This window comes from Gracilinanus agilis, chromosome 2 (genome assembly GCF_016433145.1).
Source record: "Gracilinanus agilis isolate LMUSP501 chromosome 2, AgileGrace, whole genome shotgun sequence".
In the NCBI taxonomy this organism is placed as follows: Eukaryota; Metazoa; Chordata; class Mammalia; order Didelphimorphia; family Didelphidae; genus Gracilinanus; species Gracilinanus agilis.
This window is the reverse complement of record NC_058131.1, coordinates 379,861,814-379,887,882: the sequence shown is the minus strand read 5'-3', so window position 1 is coordinate 379,887,882 and position 26,069 is coordinate 379,861,814. Positions and strand designations below refer to the sequence as shown.

At 37.4% G+C, this 26,069-nt stretch overlaps 1 protein-coding gene across 1 annotated transcript in view; it reads right to left on the bottom strand.

Moving 5' to 3' along the window:
- Positions 1–26,069, bottom strand: part of ATP10B (ATPase phospholipid transporting 10B (putative)) — a 158,731-nt gene that overhangs the window by 83,470 nt on the left and 49,192 nt on the right. Inside the window, exons 4-5 of the mRNA XM_044659845.1 lie at positions 23,336–23,421; positions 7,347–7,453 (exon numbers count right to left, since the gene is read on the bottom strand). Coding sequence (XP_044515780.1) covers positions 7,347–7,453; positions 23,336–23,421 — 193 coding nt within the window. The remainder of the gene's footprint in view (positions 1–7,346; positions 7,454–23,335; positions 23,422–26,069) is intronic.

Genomic DNA, 26,069 nt, shown 5'->3' with positions numbered 1-26,069 from the left:
CATTGCCCTTCAACCAAATAGTATTCACCATGGTTCCCATATATGAAATTGATCTTCCTGCTTCACCACACTATCCCCATTCCTTTAACTAATCTATTTGTTTTAAATAAACCTTTTGAGAGCCATATTCCAGCCATGGAATATGCACCAAGTCTGTTATAATGTCCAATTTGCCTCCTTTCATTAGAGAAGGGGTTCTCAACCTGCAGTCTATACATTTGTTTTTGTTTTTTAATTTTTACTTTTTAATAACTGTATTTTAATAGAACGAGTTTCATTTATAATTTATGAATTTTATTTTGTTCATTTAAAAAACAATATTATGAGAAGAGGTCCATGGCTTTACCAGATTGCCAAAGGGGTTCATTACACAAAAAAAGTTTAAGAATCATTTGTTACTCTAGGGAATGTTCTAGTATGCCTTGTTTGTTATTCCTACTTTGTGCATCTGGGCATAAACAGGTGAGGCCATCGATTTAATTGCTGGCTGTTTTTTTTAATTTTCCTCTTCTGAATTTTAGGGTATTCCTAAAGCTATTTTTTATTCCAACTTTTTGTTAACTCCTTATCATTTTCCAGACAGTTTTCTCTCTCTTTCTTCCTTTTTAAACTATTAAAAACCATCTCAGTAAGAGTATAAGTAAACAATTTTTTACCACTTATTGAATACAAGAATCCCTGCACAAGAATTTATTACTTTTATGATCCATGATTCAGGAATTATATTTTTAGACACCAATTTTTTAACCAGTTGTCGCTTTCTAAACCTTCTTTTGTCTTTCTTTTTCACTTGCCTTTGAAAAGCAGCAGTGATGAATATACTATTTGTATGCCTATAGTTTTCATTTTCTTAGTTAAGACTATAATCTTGAATAATTCTTCCTATATTTCTACTGGCATATATTTCTAATTTGTGTCCAGATGAATCACCAGAAATGGATAGCAATCATCAGATTTAATTTATCTTGGGAGATTCTTTGACCCATCAGGAATATATCTATAATGAGGTTCTTCTTCCTTCCAATTCTACACCTCAGAATTCTCATTCTTTCCTCTTTTGTTCCAGCCTTGGAGTAAGACAAACTTTGTCTTTGCCAAGGTGCTTTCTACTTGAACCCTTGTACATCTCCCAGCTCCTCTGAAAGCTTGACCCTTCAACTTTCCTTTTATCTTTCTAAAAGGCACTCTTTCTTTGTCTAGTCCACTGAAGCCTTCGCTGTTCCCTTATATGTTCAGAATTTATATGTTCAGAATTTCTCCATCCCTAAAAATCTTTCACTTGATCTTGCCAAGCCCTCAGGCTTCCATCCTATATCAACCTCCCTTTCACTGCCAAAAATGTTGTATACTTCTATTTTTTCCAAGCCTTCATATTTTTTTGCTCTTGTTCAGTTGTTTTAGTCATGTCTGACTCTTCATGACCCCATTTGAGGTTTTCTTGGCAAAAGACATTGGAGTGGTTTTTCATTTCCTTTTCCAGTTAATTTTAAAGATAAAAAAACTAAGCTCAAAAAGGTTAAATGACTTGCACAGGGTCACACAGCTAGTAAATATCTAAGGCCAGATTTGAACTCAAGAGATGAGTCAGGAAATGACCCAGGCCCAGTACTCTATCTACTGTCACCTTTTGTCATCTGGCTTCTGACCTCACCACTCCACTGAGACTTTTTTGTCTAAGATGACCAATAATCTCTTAATTGAAAAATCAAATAGTCTTTTCTTAGTTCTCATTCTTTTGCATCTCTCTGCAGCTTTTGACACTGCTTACTATACTTCTGGATATTTTCTCCTTCCTGATTTTTGTGACACTGTTTCTTCTTGGTTCTTTCTAACTGGTCACTATCTCAGCCTCCTTTGCTGTATCATTAGTCATGTCCTGTCCCTTTTATGTGGATCAATCCCAGGGCTCTGATTTGGGGCCAATCCTCTTTTTTCTCTACATAAACACTTAGTGACCTAATCAACTTCATGAGTTTTTTAAAGTCCTCATCTATTCAAATGACTCCCAGATCTTCATATCTGGTCCTCATTTCTCTTTTGAGATCTAATACTACATCACCAACTGCCTGGTGGACTTTTCATTCTCTGTGATGTCCCTCAATTGGGGAATGGCTGAACAAATTATATTACAAACTTAATGTGTCCAAAAGCAGAACTTGTGCTCATTTATATTCAAAGTCCTGATTTCAGTATTTATGTCAAGGGTACTTCCATCCTTCTGGTCACTCAGATTTGCCATCTTGGTGTTATCATTAACTCCGTATTCTCCCTCATGCCACATATTCAATCATTTGCCAAGATCTATTGATTCTATTGCCACAAAATCTTTCATATATTTTCTTTTCTCCATATATGTAGCTACCACACTGGTTCAGGCTTTATTGCTTTTTTAATGGATTATTTTTAACATTCTCATCTTTTTCTTCTACATTTTCTTCTATCATTTTCTTCTACATTCCATCACAAGTGTACTCTTTACAACTGCTAATTTGATACCCTAAGGCATAAGTTTGATCATGTCACTCCACTACTGAAGAAGTTCTAGTGGCTCCCTATGGCCTCTATCATTAAATATAAAAATCAAAAGTCCTTAATGTTTCTTATGTATCTAGACTCTACACACACACACACACACACACACACACACACACACACATACACAGTATGATACAGTCAGATGAGTCTACTTGCTAGTTCCTGTACATGGTATTTCTAATTCCACCTCTGTGACTTTGCATAGTCTGTGTCTCACACCCAGAATATATTCCTTCTTTCTTTCTACCTCTTAAAATCTCTAGCTTCCTTCAATAAACATTTCAATTCTTCCAACACAAGACTTTTCCTGGTTGTTGGAGTTGCTGATATACTCCCCCAAATTATTATATATTATGTTTTTACTTATCTGTGTTCATGTTGTTTTTCTCAAGGAGACTGTATACTCCTTTAGGGCATAGGATTATTTAATTCTTGCTTGTGTATTCCCATCTTATGGCACATAATAGGCACTTAAATGTTCACAGAATATTAAATTGATACCTCTTGGGACAATAGACCTCTTTATCTGCTAAAACAAATACAAATTGGAAAAGATCTTAAACTGGTGGCAGGGAGGCGGCTCAGTGGATAGAGAGCCAGGCCTGAAGATCTGAGGTCGAGGTTTTAAATCTGGCCTCAGATACTTTCTAGTTATGCGACCTTGGTCAAGTCACTTAAGCCTGGTTAACCAGCTCTTACTGCTCTTCTGCCTTCTAACTACTGTGCTATAAAGAATGATTTCTAGGAAGGAAGGTAAGGGAAAGAGCTTAAGAAGAAAAAGCTTTTAAATTGGAAGTCCCCTAAATGTCTGTCAACCCTGCAAATAATTAAAAAAAATTAAAATGAACCCGGCTAGCAAACTTTCAATGATAAGCATGGGATTGTCAATTGGCACAAGCTTTCTTATAGGGACTTGTCAATAGGCATTTTTTGTAGGAGATATAGCAACGGGACAGGATTTGCAGAAGTATGATGAAAAGGAAGGGAATAAACACTTATTAAGCACCTACTATGTGCCAAGCAATGTGCTAGGTGCTTTTTGACAAATGTTATCTCATTTGATCCTCACCACAATCTTACAAGGTAAAAACTATTATAATCCCTATTTTACAATTGTGGAAACAAGCAAATAGAGGTTAAATAACGTGTCCAGGGTTATAAGCTAGCAAATATCTGAGGCTGGATTTGGACTCAGGTCTTCTTGACTCCAAGCCCACCACTCCATCCACTGTGCCAATCACTTGGTGTTCTGGACACATATTTTGGCAAACATGGAATTTTTTTGGGTAAAACAAGGTCTCACGATAACATAGTCTGGTAGTCTGTGGGTTATGAGTGTGGCATAGGAGCTTATTTGGTTTGCTTTTGGGCTGAGTAATCAAGTTAATGAAGATATCAGTGATGCCAGTGCTGGTCTTAGGATTAGCAGTAAAAGCTCTTTGACAGGCATTTGTAGTAGAGTCCACTCAAAGAGAGAAGTAAACACACGTAACTTCAAGATCTGAAATCTTTCTTGGTTTACCCTCTGCACCAACCATTGTGTAATCTCTCTTTCTTCTGAAGCCTCTCCCTGTAGCACTTTGTAGGTCTCTTGTGGTGGTATCACACTCTTTCTCATAACATAGTTATAGTGTTTGCCATACTTCTCATAGCATCTTCCCTTGCATGTGTTATAGGCTCAACAAATGAATGAATGAACTGATAGTTTGAAGATACAAAAGTTGGATGAAATATAGGTTTGGTTTTTCAGAGAGATAACCTGAGAGAGTCGAATGTCTTCTAAATGAGGAAAAATGGGAAAAGGGCCTCTTTGTAATAAAATATTTATAGCTTCTCTTTTTGTGGTGGCAAAGAATTAGAAGCTAAAGGGATGTCCTTCAATTGGGGGATGGCTGAACAAATTGTGGTGTATGATGGTGATGGATTACTATTGTGCTATAAAGAATGATGAACAGGAGAATTTCAGAAAGACATGGAAAGACCTATGTGAACTGATGCAGAGTGAAATAAGCAGAACAAGGAGAACATTCTATGTAGTAACAGAAATATTGTGGGATGATCAAGTATGATAGACTTTGCTTCTAACAAACAGCAGTACAATGATCCAGGATAATTCTGAGGGACTTATGAAAAAGAATGCTACCCACCTCTAGAGAAAGAATGATTGGAGTAGAAATGCAGATGAAAACGTATGATATATCACTTGTTTCTTTGGATATATGATTTGGAGTTCTGGTTTTATAAGATTATTCACTTACAAAATTGAATAATATGGCAATATGTTTTGTGTGAAGCTCCAGGAGAAAGAAGGGAAGAAGGGAGAGAGACAATATGGATCATGTGGCATTGGAAAACTTATGTGGAAATTTGTTATTAAAATAAATTTTTTTTTAAAATAAATGAGGAGAGAGTGAAAAAATAATTGAGAAACTGAGAACAGGATTGAGAAGAATAGGATTTGGAAGTTAGGACTCTTGGGTTCTAGTTCTGTCTAGGCTAGAATGACTCCTTGGATGGGAAAACTTGGTCAGCTCACTTCCTCTCAGAACCTGAGTTTCTTTCCCATAGAATAATGGGTTTGGATACAGGGTGGTTCAGATTTGCAGCCAGAGAATCTGAGTTTAAATCTCACCTCTAACAATTCCCTCTCCTATTACCTTAAATTTGACCTCTCTGAGCCCTAGTTCCTTCATTCATAAAATGAGGGAACTGAACTAGACAGACTTTAGGGTTCCTTCCAGTTCTATGGTCTATGATTTTATGGTTGGTGGATGCCTAAGATGTAAAATTATAAATTTCTGAGAAAAATACATTGAAAAGGTTAAAAGTGCTATAGAAACAATGTTTCTATTCTATAGAAACAATATTTCTATTTCCTAGTGGAAAGGATGCCAATTTGGAGTCAGAATGGCCCAGGTTCAAGTCCTGGCTCACTCACCACAGACAAACTTGTAACTCAATTAGGGCAAGATCTGTCTATTACCTTAATATAGTGCCAGGTATGCAGTAGGAGCTTAACGCGTATTTATTGACTGACTAGAAGACCCCAGACAAAGTCAATGAATCTCTCTGAACTTCAGTTTTCTCATCTGATTTAAGATCATAGACTTAGAGTTATAAGGAATCTTAGAGGTTATATAGTTCAACCTCTTCTTTTTACAGATAAGCAAATTGAGGGTAAGAGAGATGAGTTAACTTGCCATAAGTTACATAATAGAGGTATCTAGATGGTGCAGGGTCTAGAGCATGAGGACTAGAATCAGAAAGATGAATTAAAATCTGAGCTATTTATTAGTTGTGTGACCCTGGGTAAGTCACTTAAGCCTATTTGCCTCAATTCCCTTATCTGTAAAAGGAGCTGGAGAAGGAAATGACAAATCACTCTAGAACCTTTTCCAAGAAAATGCCAAATTTGGGCACAGAGAGTTGGATATGACCGAAAAAGACTGAATAACAACACACACAGTAAATGGCAGAACCTGAGTCCAAGATCAGTTCTAGCACTCTTCCATTGTATAGCATGGCTCTGTACAATGGGGGATATTGGTGTTATGTATTTCACAGGGCTGTTATGAGACAAGTGCTTTCTAAGTACTTTCTAAGTCTTGAAGTACTATGTAAATATGAATTTCAGTGTGGGATGGTAGATAGAGAACTGGCTTTGGAGTCAGGAAGACTTGGGTTCAAATCCCATTAGAGATACAACCTGGCTATGTGACCCTAGAGAAGCCAGTAAACTTCTCAGATAAGTTTCAGAGAAGGTCTTGCAAGAAGGGGGAGTTTCCTCATCTATTATACTAGTGAAATCACAAGTCCATCTAGCTGGATTATTTTTATGCAAAAGGATTATGATAGTGATTAAAACTACAAAAATAATTTGAATAATTGTGAAAATTCCACCCCTTTATGGAAATTGGCTCCCAACTATTCTTCCTTGGGATTTCATTACCCTTTAAAAAGCACCAAGAAAATCTGGTCACTTTCCCAGCAGTACAGCTATATATATTTTTTCCTCTAAGTGTAGAATTAATTTGTTTCTGGACAGGATGGGATAGCCTGCACAATGCAGGCTTGTCACATTCCAGGCATTCAGCAGGATTTCTGGGCACCAGGATTCCTTTCCCATTGAAAAGCCCAAAGGAGGACCTTATTCCACAAACCACTGGGCAAGTGTCTAATTGTTCTCCAGGGTACTCTCACCCCAACCTCGAAAAACTTGTACAAAAATATGAGAAAAAGACATATCAATGGGGCTGCCTTCAGAGAGTTGTTTCCTTTACCACCTGAAATATCTCTATCCCATTTTACCTTGTGTTGGCCAGAACTTTCCCAGCATGCCACTGTGATTGTCCTCATATGTGGAGCCAACACACATAGTGGGGATCCTCACTTAGATTTGTAGTAGGGTTGGGTATATGGAGTCAGGAAATGAAAAAGACAGAATCTCCATGGCTCTAGTTTCTTAGGCTGTTTGCCTAAGAAATTGAAATAGCTAATAATAGGTAACTATATTATTTAGCATTTTATATTGTGCTAACTATGTGCCAAGCACTGTGCTGAGCACCTTAAAATATGATCTCATTTGATCCTCATAACAACAATAACAGGTGCTATTATTTATCCACATTTTACAGTTGAGGAAACAGAGGCAAACAGAGGCTAAGGAACTTGCCAGGGTCACACAGCTAGGAAATGTCTAAAGTTGGATTTGAACACATGTTGTTCTGACTCCAGGTCCAATCCTCTGGAATTCACTTCCCATACTGATAATGACTTAATCAGAGATTAAAAGGTATATTAGGTGAAAAGACCTGCATAGATGACAATGCCGACCACCACCTCTGTGTTCCTGATGGTGCAACCACGGAGCAGAAGACTCTCACTGTTAAAGCCAGTCCTGGTCTGATCTGGATGTTCCCTAGGAAGAAGGGAAAAAATGTTCACAACAGTTCTAGGATTAGACCATAAAACTTGGTAGTGTAAGAAAAGTCTCTCCCTAAGTATAGGGCAGAACAACTAAAGCTAGTTATAAGAAGAATTCTTGTTTCTCCTGTTGTTGTTCAGTCATGTCCAACTCTTCATGACCTAATTTGAGGTTTTCTTGGCAAAGATACTGGGGTGGTTTGCCATTTCCTTCTCCAGATCATTTTATAGATGAGAAAACTGAGGCAAAAAGGATTAAGTGACTTGCCCAGGGTTACACAGCTAGTAAGTGTCCTAGGTGAGGTTTTTAACTCTGGAAGAGAAGTCTTTCTGACTCCATGCCCAACACTCTGTCCACTATAACACTTAGCTGCTCTTGTATTGCTCTCTCTATTGCTTCTGGATTCATGGAGGTGGGATTGGAAATTAGAACCTTGGGAAATCACCTTGAAATTAATTTCAGTTCACTTACTAAGCACGTACTGTGTGTAGAATACTGTTTTGGGCACAGAAGAGATGAAATTTAGATGATTGCCTTCATGGATCTTACATTTGAGTAGGGCCATATGATGGCAATATAAATAAACATGTTACAAAAGAATAGATGATAGTTGCATGAAGAGCACAAGCAAAGTGCCATGTGAGATTTTAGAGGTGAGTGGTCATTGAAATGAAGAAGTCAGGAAGTCTGGAGAAACTGGCAACCAAGTTGGAATGTAAAGAATTAGAGGAAGTTCAATAGGTAGAGGGGCAAAAAGGAGGGAATAGTCTTTCTTCATCTGATAGCTATGGAAATGTCTTCCAGTTCTAGATCTATGATTAATCAGTCAATCAATCATCAAGTATTTATTAAGCACTTATTGTGTTTGAATCATTGGGCTAAGCACTGGGGATTTGAAGGCAGAAGTGAGAGTCCTTGACTTTAAGGAGCATTCATTTTAATAGGAGGCATGACATGTACACGAGGGAGCAAATAGAGAATGAACAAAAGGTTATTTCGGAAGAGGGAATCCTAGCACCTACAAAACTACCAGGAAAGGTTTCATGATGATTGTGGTCTTTAAGACTGGACCGAGACTTTAAGAAAATAAGTGGCAAAGAGAAAGAAAAACATGGGCTATGTATGGTAGACAGCCAGAGGTTTAGTTCAGTAAATCAAAGAGAATATGGAGAGGAATAGACTAAGACTAGAAAGGGAGGGTGGTCCCAGACCCTGGAGGGCTTTGGGTTCCAAAAAAGGTGTTTGAATGTTATTTGGTGATAAATAGTTTTGTGGCACAATGATATGAAGCTGATCTTAGAATTGAGAAGACCTGGATTCAAATTTCACTTCTGCTGCATATTGGCTCTGTGGCCTTGGGAAAGTCACTTAAACTCTTAGTATTCCAGGAAACTCTATAATTTGTAGAAGAGTTGTTGATCTTTATTAGTAGAGTGAGTTTCTTCAACAAGAGTTTCCTATAACAATAAAATTATAGGTCTGATATGATAATAATAATAGCTAATATTTATAAAATGCAATGGAGTTTATAAAGTGCTATATAATATATATTTATGTAATAATATTTTATGTAAAATATTTCACAAAATATTATTTATATGATATAATATTATGTGTATTCACACATGTATAATTTGACTTCTTGCAATAACCCTCTGATATTTCCATTCTACAGATGAGAAAATTGAGAAAAAGAGATTAGGTGATTTGTCTAGGGTCACATGGCTAGTAAGTAGCTGAGGCAGGATTCAAACTTAAATCTTCTTGATTCCAGATCCAGTGCTCCACCTGTCATCCCCTTACCACTGAATGATATTAGACTAATGAGTGAAATGATCAAGATCTGATTGAGGAAAGGAAGTCTGCCAGTGGTGTGATGAATGGGGGTCAGAGTGGAGGATGCAGAAAGGAAGTCTTAAGAAGTTATTTAAAGAGTCCCAGAAAGTGGTAATGAATGTCTAGTATAATGGCAGAAGGAATGATGGGTGTAGGGGATAAGAATAATGGCAGTAGCTATCAGGGAAATTAATGAATAGGAATTAGTAATTAATTGAGTATGAGAAATTTGGGAGAGGGAAGAGGCAAAGAGAATATCAAGGTTGTGACCGTGAGAGGCTGATTGGCTGGCTGGTGAGACTACTTGCAGAAATAGTACACAGAATGAAGAGCTTGGTTTGGAAACAGCCCAAGAATGTTGGATTTGAGACATGTATGGGGCATTCAAATAATGATGTCCTATAGGCTAATAGCAATCCTGGGTCTGGGGAGATGTTTTGGGACAACTGAGAGATAAAAAAATTGAACTATGGAAATAAATGAAAGCAACAAGGGACAAGTTTTAAGAATCAAAATGCATTTATTATGAAGGTTAAGAGGCAGAGGGAAAGAGGGAGCATATCCCAGTGATAGTACAGGGAGGGAGTGATGAGTTTGGGGAACAACAAGTAGCCTGTTTGGCTGGGAAATAGAGAGGGGTAAAGGGGAATGATGGGCAATGAGCTTTGAAAAACAGGCTGGAATTAGATTGAAGGGATTCAAATGCTGAGCTGAGGAATTTGTATTTTCTCTTAAGGACAATAAAGAGCCATTGTAGTTTCTTAAGCAAGGGAATGACATAGTTAGACTTGCTTTAAGAAGATTATTTTGGCAGCTGTGTGGAAGATAAATTAGAGAAAGGAGAGATTGGAAATCAATTATAAGGATGCTGTAATAGTCCAAGTATGAGATAATATGGGTCTGAATGATGAGTGATATGCGAGTGGGGATGAACGTGAGAGCTGCTAAGGAGATAGAATTAATAAGAAACAAACTGATTGCATGAGTGATATTGAAAAGGATGATTCTTGATTAGAAATATGAAAAAAGGAAAGGAGGGCTGATGATAGAACCCTAGAGAACATTCACATTAAGAGATATGGAGGAGGAAAAGCCACTGAAGAAGAGAAAAGAAGAACAATTAGAAAGATAAGAGGAGGATCTGGATAATATGGTAACTCTGAGGCCAGGGTATACCAGATGAAGGCATAGACTATGGAGTCTAATGCTAAACAGAGGTCTGAGAGGAAGGCTGAAAAGAAGTTATTGACTTGGGAAACAATGAAAGTCACAGATTATGTGTGAAAAAAATAATTGGGATAGAAAAGTGGATGGGAGGCTAGAATGGGAGGCTAGAATGTGAAAGATTTAGTAGTTGTTGTTTGTCATACTTGAAGTGTTTCAAAATTACATCACTGGTGATGTCTTTTGACTCTTGCATGAATTGAACATAACTGAGGAAGAGTTGCACAAAGTCCTTGACTTCATTTTCTTTTTCAGTCATCAAAGTCCCACGGAAAGACAAAGGTCAAGGAGATTGGCAATGGCCTAGGATCCAATTGGCTTCTTCCATGTCTAACCAATTTCTAAGCACTCCACAGCACCTGCTTCCACTACCCTTATGGCTGGTGAAAAAATTTGTTCTCATCCGCCCTTTTCACTGAGGACAGTCTTGAGTAGACACTCCCCTAAAGCATGGACAGTTTTGAAGCTTGTCAGTTACTCTTCATTTGATTTAGCCTGCCTACAGAATCAGTTTACCTAGGTGGGATCTCTGCATATGCTACAATCTTAGAGCTGCAGGTGAGAATTGGGTGACAAGTGGATACCAAAGGAGGAAAGTACCTGAAAAGGGCTGAGCAAGCCCTCACACCACAGTCTTCCTTGGGGAGGAAGTGAAGAGTGATGATATGGACTGCTCTTTCTAGGATTTTAGAAACGGAAGGGAATAAAGATATGTTAAAGTAGTTTGAGAGATTAGCAAGGTAAAGGGGAGAGTTTTTCAAGAAAGGAGAGATTTGAGCATTACTGTAGGCAGTAGGGAAGGAGTCAATAAATAAGGCAAAGCTGGAGATAGGGAAGAGAGAAGAAAGATTGATAGGGACAGTTACTAAAGGTGATGGAAAGGCAAAGGTTGGATATATGTGGCAATTTTAACTTTATCAATGAAAAAGGACAATAAGAAAATCCACTGTGAATTTACAGTGGATAAAATAAATTCCATCATTTTCTCAATTAATTAACCAACTAATCAGCAGGTACCAACTAAACACTTATTGTTTGTTAGGCACTGGGAATAAAAATCAAGAGTGAAACAATCCTTGTCCACAAGGAATTTATGGTCTGATGATGGTAAGGATACAACATGTTAACATAAATAAGTATCAGGTCAATCAATCAATAAACATTTGTTAAGTACTTACTATGTTCTAGTCACTGTATTAAGTGCTGGTTTAATAAAAAAAAACCAAACAACAAAACAGAACAGATACAAACACACACACAATGATTTTGGACTGGAGGCACTAAACCTGGGAATCAGGAAAAGCCTCTTGGAGAAGTTGGAACTTGGAGGGGTAGCTGGGTGGTTCAGTGAATTATAAACCAGGCTCAGAGACAAGAGGTTCTAGTTTCAAATCTAACCTCAGACACTCCCTAGCTATGTAACCCTGGACAAGTCACTTAACCTCCATTGCCTAGCCCTTACCGCTCTTCTGCCTTGGGACCAATATGCAATATTGATTCTAAGACAGAAGGTAAGGGTTTTAAAAAAAAAGAAGTTAGAACTTGGGCTCAGTCCTGAAGGAAGGTAGGTTCCAAGAGGTAGGGATGAGGAAGGAGAACATTCTAAGTATGGGGAACAGCCTAGGCAAAAACACAGAAGTGAGAGATGGAATGTTACATATAAGGAAAATTAGATAGGCCAATATGACTGGAGCATAGAATAATAGAAGATGGAGTAATGCGCCTTCAGTTTGGAAATATCTTCTATCCATAAGAAATGCATTGTGGCCAGTGAGTCCTTCACTTGTTTGGGTCTTAGTTTTCTTTTCAGTCAAAGGAATGAATGGAACAAGATAATCTCTAGGGTTTCCTCTAATTTTAAAATTCCATGCTTCTGAATTTTCATCAGGACTCTACGCTAACAACTTATTTTTCATAGTTCCCATGCCTGTATAGGGTTAAGTGTGGGGCATAGGCTTAAAAAGCTTTCATAGCATTCTGCTCTTTTAAAAGCTATGCACTAAAGACCTGTTTCTTACTTGTGCTGCTGGGTGTGGTTCTCTTTGATGCTATGGTTTAAGAGTAGGCTAGAGCCAGGGAAACACCCACACCCCAGACCTCTCATATGGCTGTTGGGTATTTGAATGATCAACACCTAGTCATATATTAAGTTCAGAAGAATGTTTACAGGCTCTCCTTTCTGGGAGGTACATTGCAGAGGTTAGTCCTCCTTTCAGTGGATTTCTCAAAACAGGCTGGAGTAGGGCTTAAATTCTTTACATTTTCTGTCTCTTCTTGACAATTTCCTTCCTTCTGAGAGTGATCTATAAGACGAACTCAAGAATGAGGAGCCTGTTGTAGGTGCCCCAAGCAGAGAGGTGGGGACCTTCAAGAACAGATTAAGTCTTTCCCCTCTCTTTGCTTCCTTATCTTTGAGAGACATAAAGGAGAATCTGGGGAATATGGTAACTGAGGACAGAGTGTGCCATATGAAGGTATGGACTATGGTGGCTAATGCTAAACAGAGGTCTTGAGGGAAAAGGCTGAGAAGACATTGGATTTGGCAACAAGGAAAGTCACGGGTTACATTTGACAAAATAGTTTGAGTGAAGAAGTAGTTGGGAGGCCAGAATGCAAAAGATTCAGCAAAACTTGTAGGGAAGAAGTGAAAGGAGAGATTTGGAGAGAATCAGTATGATAGGCTCATCATTTTAGAATTATAAAGGATCTTATAAGTCTTAGGAAATCTAACAGATGTAGAAACATTCTATAAATGAAGGAATTGGGTCCATAGAAGTTAAGAGTTTTGCTCAAGTTCAGTAAGTAATAAATAGTACAAATGAGATTAATCCAGGCCTTTTGCCTCCAAATCCAAGTACTCTGCATTATATCATGCTGCCAGAACCCTAGAGACTATTTTTGTTGTTGTTGTTCAGTCATTTCAGTTGCATTCAACAACTTGTGACCCCAACTGAGGTTTCCTTGGCAGAGATACTGGAGTGGTTTGCCAATTCCTTCTCTAGATGAAGAAACTGAGGCAAATAGGGTTTAGTGACTTGCTTGGGTTCAGTCAATTAGTAAGTGTCTGAGGTCAGATTTGAACTCAGGAAAAATTAGAGTCTTCTAAGTACAACCAAATTGTTATTATCCAAGTTGTAGATTATTCAAGTTCATAGATTTTTTGGTGCCTCTTTTGGGCTTTAAAATATATTAATTTATAGCAGCAAAAATAATAGCTCACATTTATGTAGTACTTTGCTGTTTGCAAAGTGCTTTCTTCAGAATGAGCCTAAGTGATAATTAACCTCTGAATGACTTGGCTTTGTTAGCTGTAAAATTTGTGGGTTGGACTATATCAGTGGTGTCAAACTCAAATATAATCTGAGGCCACTAAATCATACATAAGAATGCCTATAAGTCTCATATTAGAAAACCACATATTAACATTATCAATGTTGTATTGCATGTTAATGAATTTTTGTTAAATAGTTCCCAATTAAAATTTACTGTGGTTTAGGCTGCACTTGAGAGGGTTGTGGGCTGTACTGGGTGCCCTGGCTATGTACATTTGACATCTCTAAACTGATTAATTTAGGTCAATTTAGAACAAGGCCCTATTAAGTTAAAAGTACCTGTGAAAAGGATTGTTTTCCTCATTTCACAGATGAAGAAACTGCAGTTCAGAGTGGTTATAAGTAGGTAATACTCCAGTACTTCAAAGGATATGAGATCTTGCCAAAGTGAGTATACTCTTCATTAATGTCAATTGCAAACCAATTGTTTCTTTTCATCTTATGTGATTCTTATCTGTGCTTTCCCATAGAGCCTCCATGGAAAATTCATCTAACATTTAGGAGTTGTTCCCTTTTCACCTTTTCCTCCAAGATGCCAAGATGAACTTCATCTTGAAAATCACCTTTATCTAAATCTAAACTGCCCTGCATATAATAGATACTTTACAAATGTTTCCTGGTTGGTTTATTGATTGATTTTATGGTATACCCCTTGTGCCTAACTTGAACTCTAACCATATTCACAAAGCCACAACTTTTCCTGATTTTTTCCCCAGATGCTAATACTTCCTCTATATCCTGGTGATTTTGAATTTATTTTGTACATATTTAGATTTACTTGTATATATTTATATACATATTCAATACATAAACATACACTTACAGGTATATGTTTAGATGTCCAAATGCTGTATCTCCTATAGAGCTCCTTGAGGCCAGACACTTCATTTTCATCTTTATAGTTGTAGCACCTTGGACAGGGCTTTGTACTACTTGGTACTTAAATAAATGCTGATTGATGGATTCATTGATTCACTACTAGGTTTGTATTCCTCCCCCTCTTTGTCTGTCTCTCTCTGTATGATCTTAACAATTCTGTATGGTATGGGTTGAGTTGAGATTAGCTCAGAAATTACTTTGTGTGATGTATAAAGCGACACAGAAGCAGACCTGATATCATATCCCTGGGCCTCTCTTACTCTCCATCCATATTTGCTAAGACAAGGTTTTAGAAATAATGAGTGTTGGATATTTTATGATTAGAGTCTTAGTTTATCAGAAGTTTTTGTGACCTTTTGTGTTGATACATGATGAAAATATCCACCCTTGAGCACTCTGGCTTCCCAGCCCCACATGCAGAAATGACATTCACTTTCAATCAGCAAGAAAGAGGATTAGAGGAATCAACTGCTACATGGCCACCAAGTACCTGGTGTTGGGTATTTGCCAGGAAGCTCTATTTGGATGACTTGGGATCTCTTTGTTTACAAATGACATGGATCAAAGCAACACCTTTAAGCTTCAATATTGAATTTATAAGGGAAGTTTATCTTTCAGAGAAGAGAGAAATGAAAGATGATGGGCCTTGGAAAAAAGCAGATATCTTGGAAAGGGGGGATGCTTTCTTTAGACTTTAAATAAACTCTTAACTTTAGTAGTGAGTCTGTAACAATTTGCTAGTGGTCTACTCAAGTAATTTCCCTCATCAAAATGCCAGAGAAAGCCACTCTCTAATCTTTCACCAGACTTAGAGCTAAAGATCCCTGAAATTATGTTCTTCCTTCTTTAGATCATTTATATTAGTGTTTGTGTAAGCCATTCGAGTTTTGTGCCAGTGTGTATTCTTTCTAGATATCTTGAATTGAATTGGATGGAGTCCTTGATTTAAATAGTTTAGCTGTCTTTTCAGTTATTATTTCTCTCAATTCCTTCTCTTGTCTCTCCTTTCCCTTATCCTTCCCACATCTGCCATTCCCAATTATGTACCATAGGATATAACAAGGTGTGTGTAAAGCACAGCAGAGTGCATAGTTTGCAGTCAGGAAGACCTGATTTTAAACCTGCCTTAGATATTAACTAGCTATATGACTTTGGGCAAATTATTTCACCTCCTGCAACCTGTTTCCTCACCTGTACAATGGAGATTATAATCGCTCCTACATCTTAGAGTCATTATAAGAATAAAATGAGAGAATATGTAAAGGTCTTTGTAGGTTCCATGTAAATGATACTACTGTGATTATTATTATTATTATTATTATTTGGAGACCAGAGAATAAGACCAGAGAGGAAGAGAGAGAGGGAGAGAGGATCAAAGAGCCAAAAAATTGTTTCATGTTTCATGAGGTAGAGCTGTAACTAGGAATTCTGAGGTCTATGGCAAACATACCAAAACATAAAAACACAAACAATGTGAAAGGTGCTGTTGAATCACTTAAAAAATTTTTAAGATAAATTATTAAGTCAAATTCAGTCCTTTGTGTATGTGTGCATGCATGCATGTATATGTATGATACACACACATTGTGGTCATAACTCAGGCCTCAGGACACAAATCTCCCTGAGAGGAGAGACTCTGGGATATTACAGATTGCAAGGAAAAAGAGAGCGGGCATGCCACAAAACAACTTCAAGGGGAGTGAGTAGAGTAGAGCCAGAGGGGAAAGACTTCACCTAGGATATGGCTATATTACTGAGGGAACAGCAGAAAAATATCAGATGCTTGTTTCCTATTTTAATAAAATTTTCTTGTCAATTTGGGGCTATATTCTGTTCTACTTGCAGAAAGAGTATAAGTGCTTTCAATTTTGGCACCTTGGGACAAAGCTCCATTTGCCCTATCCTAGTAACAGCTCAGTTACTCAGGGAAGAGTATCCATGATGTTTCTGAGCATTTTGACATTCTGAACAAAAAATGGAAACTCTAGGGAAGCAAGAGATCTTGGTCCTAAGTCTGTGTTCTGACAGTAACTTTAGGAATGACCTTTGGCAAATGATTTTCCCTCTCCAGGACTCAGTTCCTTCTTCTGTAAAAGAAAGGATTGGGCTAGATCATCTTTAAGGTCTCATCCAGCTCTAAATCTATGATTTGTGGCTTTGTTATTGCTCTAGAAAGATCAGTAAACCTGTTATTCAGACAGAATTAGAGTGAGGATGGCAAGAATAATCAGCTGAAAAATCAAGTTGGTTTCCAGTCTATAATCCTTTGAGTACATTATTTGTGGAAGAAGGAAAGCCCATTGTCCCTATAAACCTGCTTCTACACAATTAATAAAATAGTATCAACTTCTTCTCGAGTGAGTTCTATGCAAACTCCACCAATGTCATAATAATTCACAAGCTAAATTCTTTTCCAGGTATGATTAGGGCACTCTCATGTACAAAAACCTTTTTAGTGCCCCCATTGTTTATGGGATGAATGGTTAAATACTTTGTCTCATATTTAAGGTTTTCCACAGTTTAACTACAATATGTCTTTCTGACTTCATTTTATACTCCTCCCTAACTGGACTACAGGCTTAACATGTTATCTCTTGTCTCTGTGCATTCACAGAGATTGTTTCTGGGCCTTGAAATGCAACTCCCCACTTTTTTCCCCAATCCAGGATCTTTCCTTTCCTTCAAAGACTCAAGGGAGGTGTTACCTTCTTAATGAAGTCTTTATTGATCCCTTTAGTTGAGTTTTCCCTTCCCATTTGCTTCTGTCACAATAGACATTATATTATGCTTCTCTGCACTTAACACAATTCTCCAAGAAGAACATATGCTTCTTGAGGCAAAGGACTATACCTTTTTTATCTTTATATCTGTGGCCATAAGCATAGTGCCTGGTTCTTAGTAAATGTTTGTTTCTTGAATTGAACTTTCTATTTCATCCTGGAGTGGAGGTGAACCCAAGTTCTTCAAGATTCCATCAGGGGACACAAATTCTGGTAGGTCTTACTAAGCTCAAAAAGTTTCAAATACAGGCTTGATATTGGACTGGGTGTCATGTAAGAAGTCGTAAAAGTCTGGAGGAGGTCATCATCAAGTCTTTTAAAGGATAATGAATCTTTTGGCCATAGGAACTCTCAGAGACCCACCAAGAAGTGTTATGATAATAATAATAATAAAAGCAAACCCAACAATAGCTAGCATTTATAGAGAGCCAAAATGGTTTACAAACATTTTACTATATTATCTCATTCTATGCTCACAGCAACCCCAAGGGGTTTTATTATTAGGTATTATTATGATTGCCATTTTGAAAATTGAGGCATTAATCAATTAAATGGTTAGCCCATGATCACATACATACTAAAGATCTGAAACTGGATCTGAATTTGTCTTTGGTGACATCTATCTACCTCTCTCTCACTAGAGGAAGTATCCACATTGCCACAACCATGTATCCCTAAATTGTTGAATCAAAAGTGCTGGAATCAACAGGGCTAGAAGGGACTTCAAATGTTTTCTACTCTAACACTCCTTTTCCAGGTAAGGAAACTAGAGATCAGAAAAATTAAGTCACTTCCTCAAGTTTCATAAGTGGGACTTAAAACTAAGCCTTCTGAATCCAAAACCTATAATCTATTATGCCAAGGGATCACTGTCTCTGTCCTGTGACACTGAGTTTGAATCCAAGTACTTTCTGTCTCTATGTTTGTTTGGCTATGAAAAGCAGCATTATGTAATGGAAAGAGTGGCAACTTTGGAGCCAAGAATAGCTGGGTTCAAGTTCTGCCTCCAACACAAACTGGATGGCAAATGTGATTTAGTTAGTCTCTCAGTTCTCAACTGTTTAAGATTGTAAGTTGCAAAAGACTGGCTGATCTGTACTGGTGGAGAGAACTTCTTCATCTCTTGTTCCCTACTTTGATGACATCACAAATCAATACAGAAGAAAGCCCTAAGTTCTAGCCAAAGAAGGTATTAATGGGATAGGAGGAAAGAGGGTTGACATTTTTACAATAATACTTTCTGTTTTCAAGCATAGAAATAGTTCTCTGTACAAATTAAGCACATGATAAAGTTTTAAAAAGCCAACACAAACAATACTCTTCTGCCATTTTTCTCCAAAAAGGCTTGTGAAAAATCTGAGAATGGCATGAAATTAAATCTTTGTGAAAGAAAGACAAAGTGATAAAACTGAAAAGAGAAGGTGGAGATCAGGTTGAATAAAATATCTTTATCTGAATTGAAAAAATGTAAAAGAGCTACTTTGGAGTACACACACGCACATATGTTAGCATTTTTGTACAATTATTTCTCAGTGTCAGCCTCTATGAATGGATAGCTTATTTTTAGATAGTACAGCAATACCTTGTTTCATTGTATAATACAAGGTATTATGGTTTAGGAAGAAGGCTAAAGGCCTGTAGACTACTAAGAAATCTAATGCTTATATCCCCTGAATAATGTCTTCAATAAGAGAATCCAACAGTACCAGACATGATGAACATGGATGAATACTACTAGAAATAAAGGATAATGATAAGAGAAAGGCACTGCAGATAATTATAAGAGCTATTCCCTAAGTGAAGCAGATCAGCTGAAAAATAGTGTTGGAAGCAAATGATTTTAACATGCTTGTCTCCCAATAGAATCACAAGGGGGATTGTGTAAAGGGAACCCCTTGCCCCCAGGATCATCTGACCCGCGTTGCTGTGCTGTGTGACTAGATATCACATGAACATTCCAAAAAAATATCATAGATGAAGAGTCCTAGGGACATGACATGGAACTAAAAGGTTATGGGTTCAGGCCAAAAGAAAGGATAAAAGAGGGGAGTTTGAGGGGATGTACTCTCTCTATTCCCTTAGACAGAGGTGGTGGAGGACCATGACTGAGAGAGATAGCCATGTGTAGAGACATGTGGTTAGAATTAGATTAGAAATAGGCTTTAATCTCTATCTGCTTTCCTTATTCAAGTAATATTAACAAACTCTATGGAAACTAAGAACCAGGAGTTTTTAATTTAACTTTAATAGTAGAAAGTAGATAACGGGACTGACTGACTGATTATTAACATTTCCCTCAGACTTTTAACTCTTATGTCAGTCACCATATTGAGGAGGCCAATAGAACACAGAAACCAGTTACCCAGTAACTAGATATGTTTGCCAAATAGAGAAAAATGGTAGCCAAGGACAGAACAGATTTTGAATATGAGCTTATTTTGTAAAATGAGGAACATGGGAGAAGATCACAAGAACTATGATCTCACAAAAGAATGAAAGGCACTGGAAGAGAAAATGTTTGCAAAAAGTACAACATAAAGATACAAGAGAATTTGTAGTTGAAATTGGGAGTGGGAAATAAGGGAAACAAATAGGAAAATAATGAAATACATTTTACATAAATATATTTTCAATATTGCTGACCATGTGTTTAACTTTAGTTCACAAAATACTATATGAAGAAGTGGAAATAATTCTCAATGAAATTAAGTCAGAAAGGGAAGCCGGACCAGAGACATAAAAAAGAGCTTCATTTTGGAGGTGTCATGATTTTGAAAATGTTGAAGGAATCAAATTTTAATTTATATAAAAGAAAATAGAATATAGCAAGTGATAGGAAAAAAATCACAAAAAGTTTATTTCTAAAAAATTGTGAGCAAGAGGACATTAACAACTTCTGACCGGTATGCCTACTTTCTCATTGGTATGAAATCTTTATGAAATGTATCTGTAAAATGAGTAGGTTGGACTAGATGGCCTTTATAACCTCTTTTAGCTCTATAGCCATAAGTCTATGAACTACAGAGCTACAAAAGGTATCCTTGATGAAAATATGATAAGGGAATAGGAAGGATTTTTTTCTAAGAAAGATTACATCTTCATAGTCATATAAGAACTTGAGATGTGAAGAGAATAAAAAACTCTGTTGAATTTATTGAGTGCTGTTTATTTAAATATCTCTAAAATTTTAACTCAGTAGACTAAAACGTAGACTCAGTAGACTTAAAAATTTTCCTCTAACAAAGTGTCTTCATAAATATGCTAAGATCACATATGATTTCTTGATTAATGTAACCACAGTGATAACTGTTCAATAAATCTCTGATTATTAATGTCAAATAAGACAGAAAAATAGGAAGATGTAAATTCACCAATGCTCTCTACCATCATTGTTGATTATTTCTTACATAGAGCCCAGATGGAAGAGGGATTCCCTATAGAAGGTGAAATGATTCAGAGGCTTCTGTTTGGGGATGTTGTAGTGCCAAACCCATCAGTAACTGGAATAACAATATGTCAGCTGTAGTATGACCAATCCACTGAGTTAGTCTATCAATCTTTCTGATTTGGACAGGCATTTTAGATAGAAAATGATTTAGGCTTAGAATTGAAAAGGAAGAAGAAAACTATCTGGATTGCCTTTCAGAAATTAAGCATCACTTCCAACAATTCCTATTTGTTAGCTGACAGAGAAATCCATCTTTGGGTAATGCTGAATGGGTCTGTGAAGCATGGGGCACTGTAATCTCCAAAGAATCAAAAATGAAAATTACCCAAAGGAAAATGGAAAGATGCACGGTGGGTATAAGTAGGCTGTATCATATTACCAATTATGATTTTGTGGGATCCATATTGTTGAGAGGGGTTCAAGCTGCAGCACAGAATTCCATAGTGCCCCCCCCCCAGAACTCTAAGAGAGGGGGCAGTTGGAGGCAAGCCCCAACCTAGCCTCTTGGCCTGAACAACATCAAGGTCTCGAGTTATTGTCCCATGCCAACATGGCATATCTGAAACGCTGTAGGGAGGATTTGGTGGAAGCGATGCGTTTGCATGCACATCGCTCAAATGCATGGGGATCCTTTGAGAAGCACAAGGGGAAGAGGAACACCCAAGCCTTTATTTATACAGGCTCTTGGAGGCAGGAGAGACCATCTTAGGCTTTAGGGACATGACAACAGAAGACAATATTCAACATGTTAGGTGTCAGTTTCTTAAGGGTAGTACAACTCCCATTCAATGATATTATAAGTTGCATTGCCCACAATGGGAGACCTTGCCCATTGAGGAACTTAGGAAAACAGCAGCCTATGTTCATGAGTCCAGGGATAATGAGCCTAAACAATCTAAGGCCTCAGAAAAAGACAAAGAAATAGCAAAGTTAAAAAGGCAACTGGAAGAGGCACAAAAGGCAAAAGAAATAGAGGAGATAAAGAACATGGTTCTGATGTCTCGTAATCAGAAGAGCAAAAGTAGGCCTAGGCAGTCCTCCTACACTTACCCAAACAGTCACTCAAGCACCATCCCTTGCTGTTCCTGGGGCAAGTAGAGGGTAATGAGGAAGAACATCATTGGGGTGGGGGGGCCACTATGGAATTCTGTGCTGCAGCTTGAACCCCTCTTAGCAATATGGATCCCATAGGTTTACATGCAAGAATTAACTTAAAATATATCACCCAGGAAATATATGATTAGAAAAGGTGATGCCTTAGTCAGTGGTATCAAACTAAAACAGAAACAGATTCTGAAGGCCTTCATATTGACTTAGAAAACCACAAATTCACATTATCCATGCTGCATACTTGAGCTATGAATTTGATACTTCTGCTCTCATCACATATTGAGAGCAAGGGATGAACATACTGATTCAGTGCTCCACTGGTATCCAAAGAATTTCAAAAGATTTAGAAAAGGGCCTCTAGAACAATGGATAGCTCATCTATGGAGGATTAATGGGAAGACATAGGCAAGAATGGGAAGGAGAGCAATCTGTACAATGCTTTGCAATGAGTAAGTGTTAAATAGGTGCCTGTTGAATCGAAGTGAAATAGAGGTGTGAAAGAGATCATAGATCCATTAGAGTATTAAATTATAACACTGTAATATTTTAAATTTATAGGTTTGTGGTTTTTACATATATGTTTGAGATGCAATATTGGTATATTAGAAGCTTTGAGTTGGAAGACTTGGTATTGAATCTCATCTTTCTCATCTGTCCAAAGTGTATTTGCACTGCCTATCTTATAGGGTTGTTGTGAGGAAAATACTTCCTAAGCCTGAAAGAGATGTGAACTCAAAATGTGAGCTACTGTTTAGCAGATGAGGAAATTTGGGTTTCCTCCCCAATTAAATTAAGTGACTTGCCTGAGGTCATAGGGTTAACTGGTGGCAGAGCTGGGATGAGAACACAAATCTTTTGATTCCTTATGATATTTCATTGTTATATAAATTTTAAAAATGTCTGATTAGCAGACAGGCTTTTTCAATGTCAAACTCCCTTCTGTGTGGTAGAAATTAATGCTCTGAATTACAAATTGCCTATTAAGTCATTTCAAGAAAATATTCTGGGGCAGCTAGGTGACACAATGGCTAGAAGTCTAGATCTGGGGTTGGGAATTCAAAATGTAGAGTGGGGTTCAGATATGACCTTAGAAACTTCCTAGATGTGTGATTCTGGACAAGTCACCTAACTCCATTTGCCTAGCTTCTTCCTTCTGTCTTAGGACTGTTACTAAGACAGAAAATATGAATTAAAAATATTTCAACTCAATAGTTGCAAGAGCAAAAAAAGGACATTAGCAAATAACACAGGGCCATTGGTTACTTACATATAACCCTTGAATTTACTGAGGTTGTTGTTGGGCTTCTCACACACGATCTTGTTCTGAAAGAGTTCTGGTTCAAACCGAGGTTCCTATAAAAAAGATTATACCATGAGTTTCCTTTCCTAGATGGACCCAGTTTTTAATAGGCTCATCAGACAAGCTAATCACCATTAGAACCATTCCAAATTAGCAGCCCAGCATGGGGTAATCCCTTTTTTGTCATCATCTGAGAGTTGTAATACAGTAGAAGAGAATGTTAAATCCTCATTATGGGAGAGAAAAGTGACTGAAAGTACCAGTATATACTTGAGAGCACAGAAAAATATACAATAGGGATTGTCTAGCTTGAGACCTTCTTCACAGCCTGTTGGGGATTAGTTCTCTTTGGATTCACTCTCTCGTCTTTCCCCCACCTTTCCTCTCTTTTTTTAAAGGATAATATAGTATAGTAGGAAATATACAAATGTAGATGGCAGGAGATTGTGGAAAGCCTACTACTTGCAAGGAAGTATCTGTGTCTAGGCATTGGGAATAAAAAGATTTAAAAAGAATAACAGTCTGCCTTCAAGGAGTCTGCATTCTATTGGATGGGAATCTGTACAGCAACTCTGGAAGTTAGGTGCTGCTATTATCTCTGTTTTACAGATGAAGAAACTGAAGCCAGCAGAGATAAAGTGACCTACCTAGAGTTGTGAAGCTAAGTGTCTGAGGCAAGATTTGAACTCAGGTCTTTTTGACTCCAGGGCATCTAGGTGGTATAGTAGATACAGTGTCAGGTCTTGAGTCAGAAAGGTTCTTCTTCCTAAGTTCAAATCTGTCCTCCGACTACTAGATGTTTGGTCCCGGATAAGTTACTTAATCCTGTTTACCTCAGTTTACTCAACTGTAAAATGAATTGGAAAAGGAAATGGCAAACCATTCTAGTATCTTTGCCAAGAAAACCTCCACATGGGGTCATGAAGAACTGGACATGACTGAAATGACTGCACGTCTTGATTCCAGCTAGAGCACTCATCACTCTATTCATTGATCTCCTAGACCTAGATGGTGTTTCTGAAAGAGTTTATAAAGGGGAGTCCCTAGCAATCTCCCTTACAAGTATGTGACATGAAGGAGAAATTAGACACCAAATTTCATAGGACAGAAATAAAGGGCAAATACATGGTGACAGAGGAAGTGTTACCCTCTCTGAGTTTTTGGGTTTCCTCATCCCTAAAATGAGGACACTAAAACTTGTTTCATTTGTCTCACACAAATGACATCATAAGCATAGTAGTAAAATGACTATAAATTAGAGGAAGTTTTTTAGAAGACTTCTAATTCAATTTCCTCATTTGACAGCTGAAGAAATTGAAGTTGAAAGAGGTCACACAAGCACCCATAATGACAGAGGAAGGATTTGAACTAACCTCCTTTTACTCTACATGCAATATTATTTCCATTGAATTATCTGTGAGGAGTTTTTGTAAATTATAAAAAGCATGATACAAATTAAAAACTATTTCCCTAACCATAATTATATTGGAAGCCCCATAAAGGCAGAGACTATTTTTTTTTGCTTTTCTTGGAATCCCCAATATTTAGCATAGTGCCCAGAGCTTAATAAATGCTTTTTTGACTGACCATTTAATTTATACAAAAAGAATTTTTAAACTTTTTTATTTAAAAAAATAAACCAAAGATGTATTGTCCAAAAACTCTGTAGTGATGGCATCAATAGGAAGGACACTAAAATTTGGAGGGTGTTGACAGCAGTTGTACTTTAATAGCAATGAAGAAACAACTGAGCTTAGCACCTAGTTAGCAAGATTAGAGTAGAAAAGTGCCAGCTTCCTCTGCACCACAGCTACATCTCAGGGGAGCTTCTTTCCTAGACCCTATCAGCGTAGCTTCAATTGCTGTCACTAACTCATTGAGCCTTGTTCCTCTTCCAGGATTCCATGCTTCTCCTTCCCCCAATAAATTTATCTTCAAAAGTTGGTTTGAGAGCATATTTTTGTCCTGTTTGCTCTCGGCACCAAAACCAAGCAGACACATTCCACCTGCCTGAAATAAATCACTTATCAACAAGCTTCTAAAAATAGCCCTATTTTCTCTCTTGAATTAATTCTTTCAGGGACAAGAAATCGCTGAGCATCTAGATGATAACAAAAAATGTGGTAATTTGTCGCCCCTTTTTTGCTACCAATCAAGACGTGATTCACCTGCTTTTTACCACTTACTTTTGGATTTTGAAATCCAAATTTACCTCAAATGTGAATATTACTTGAGTAATAAGACCGAATGAGCCCTCAAGAATGATGCTCTTCCATAATAAATCCCCTTGCCCTTAATTTTAACCTCTAGCCTTTGTAGAATATTAGTGATAGAAAGGATCTTGAAATTTTCAGTTTTCTGATGAGGATTTGAAATATAGAGAAATGAACTATGAATATATATAGATATATGAAGTAACCTTACTGAAGGTTATAGAGGACTCAGTGGTGGGGTTTACAACTTAAGTCACCAATCTCCAAGGCCTGTGCTTTTTCCCTTCTACCATAGGACCTTCTTTCCTTCCTTCCTTCCCTCCATTTCTCCCTTCCCTCCATCCCTCCCTCCTTCTCTCCATCTCTCCTTCCTTCCTTCCTTCCCTCCATCCCTTCATCCCTCCATCCCTCCTTCCTTCCTTCCTTCCTTCCTTCCTTCCTTCCTTCCTTCCTTCCTTCCTTCCTTCTTTCTTTCTTTCTTTCTTTCT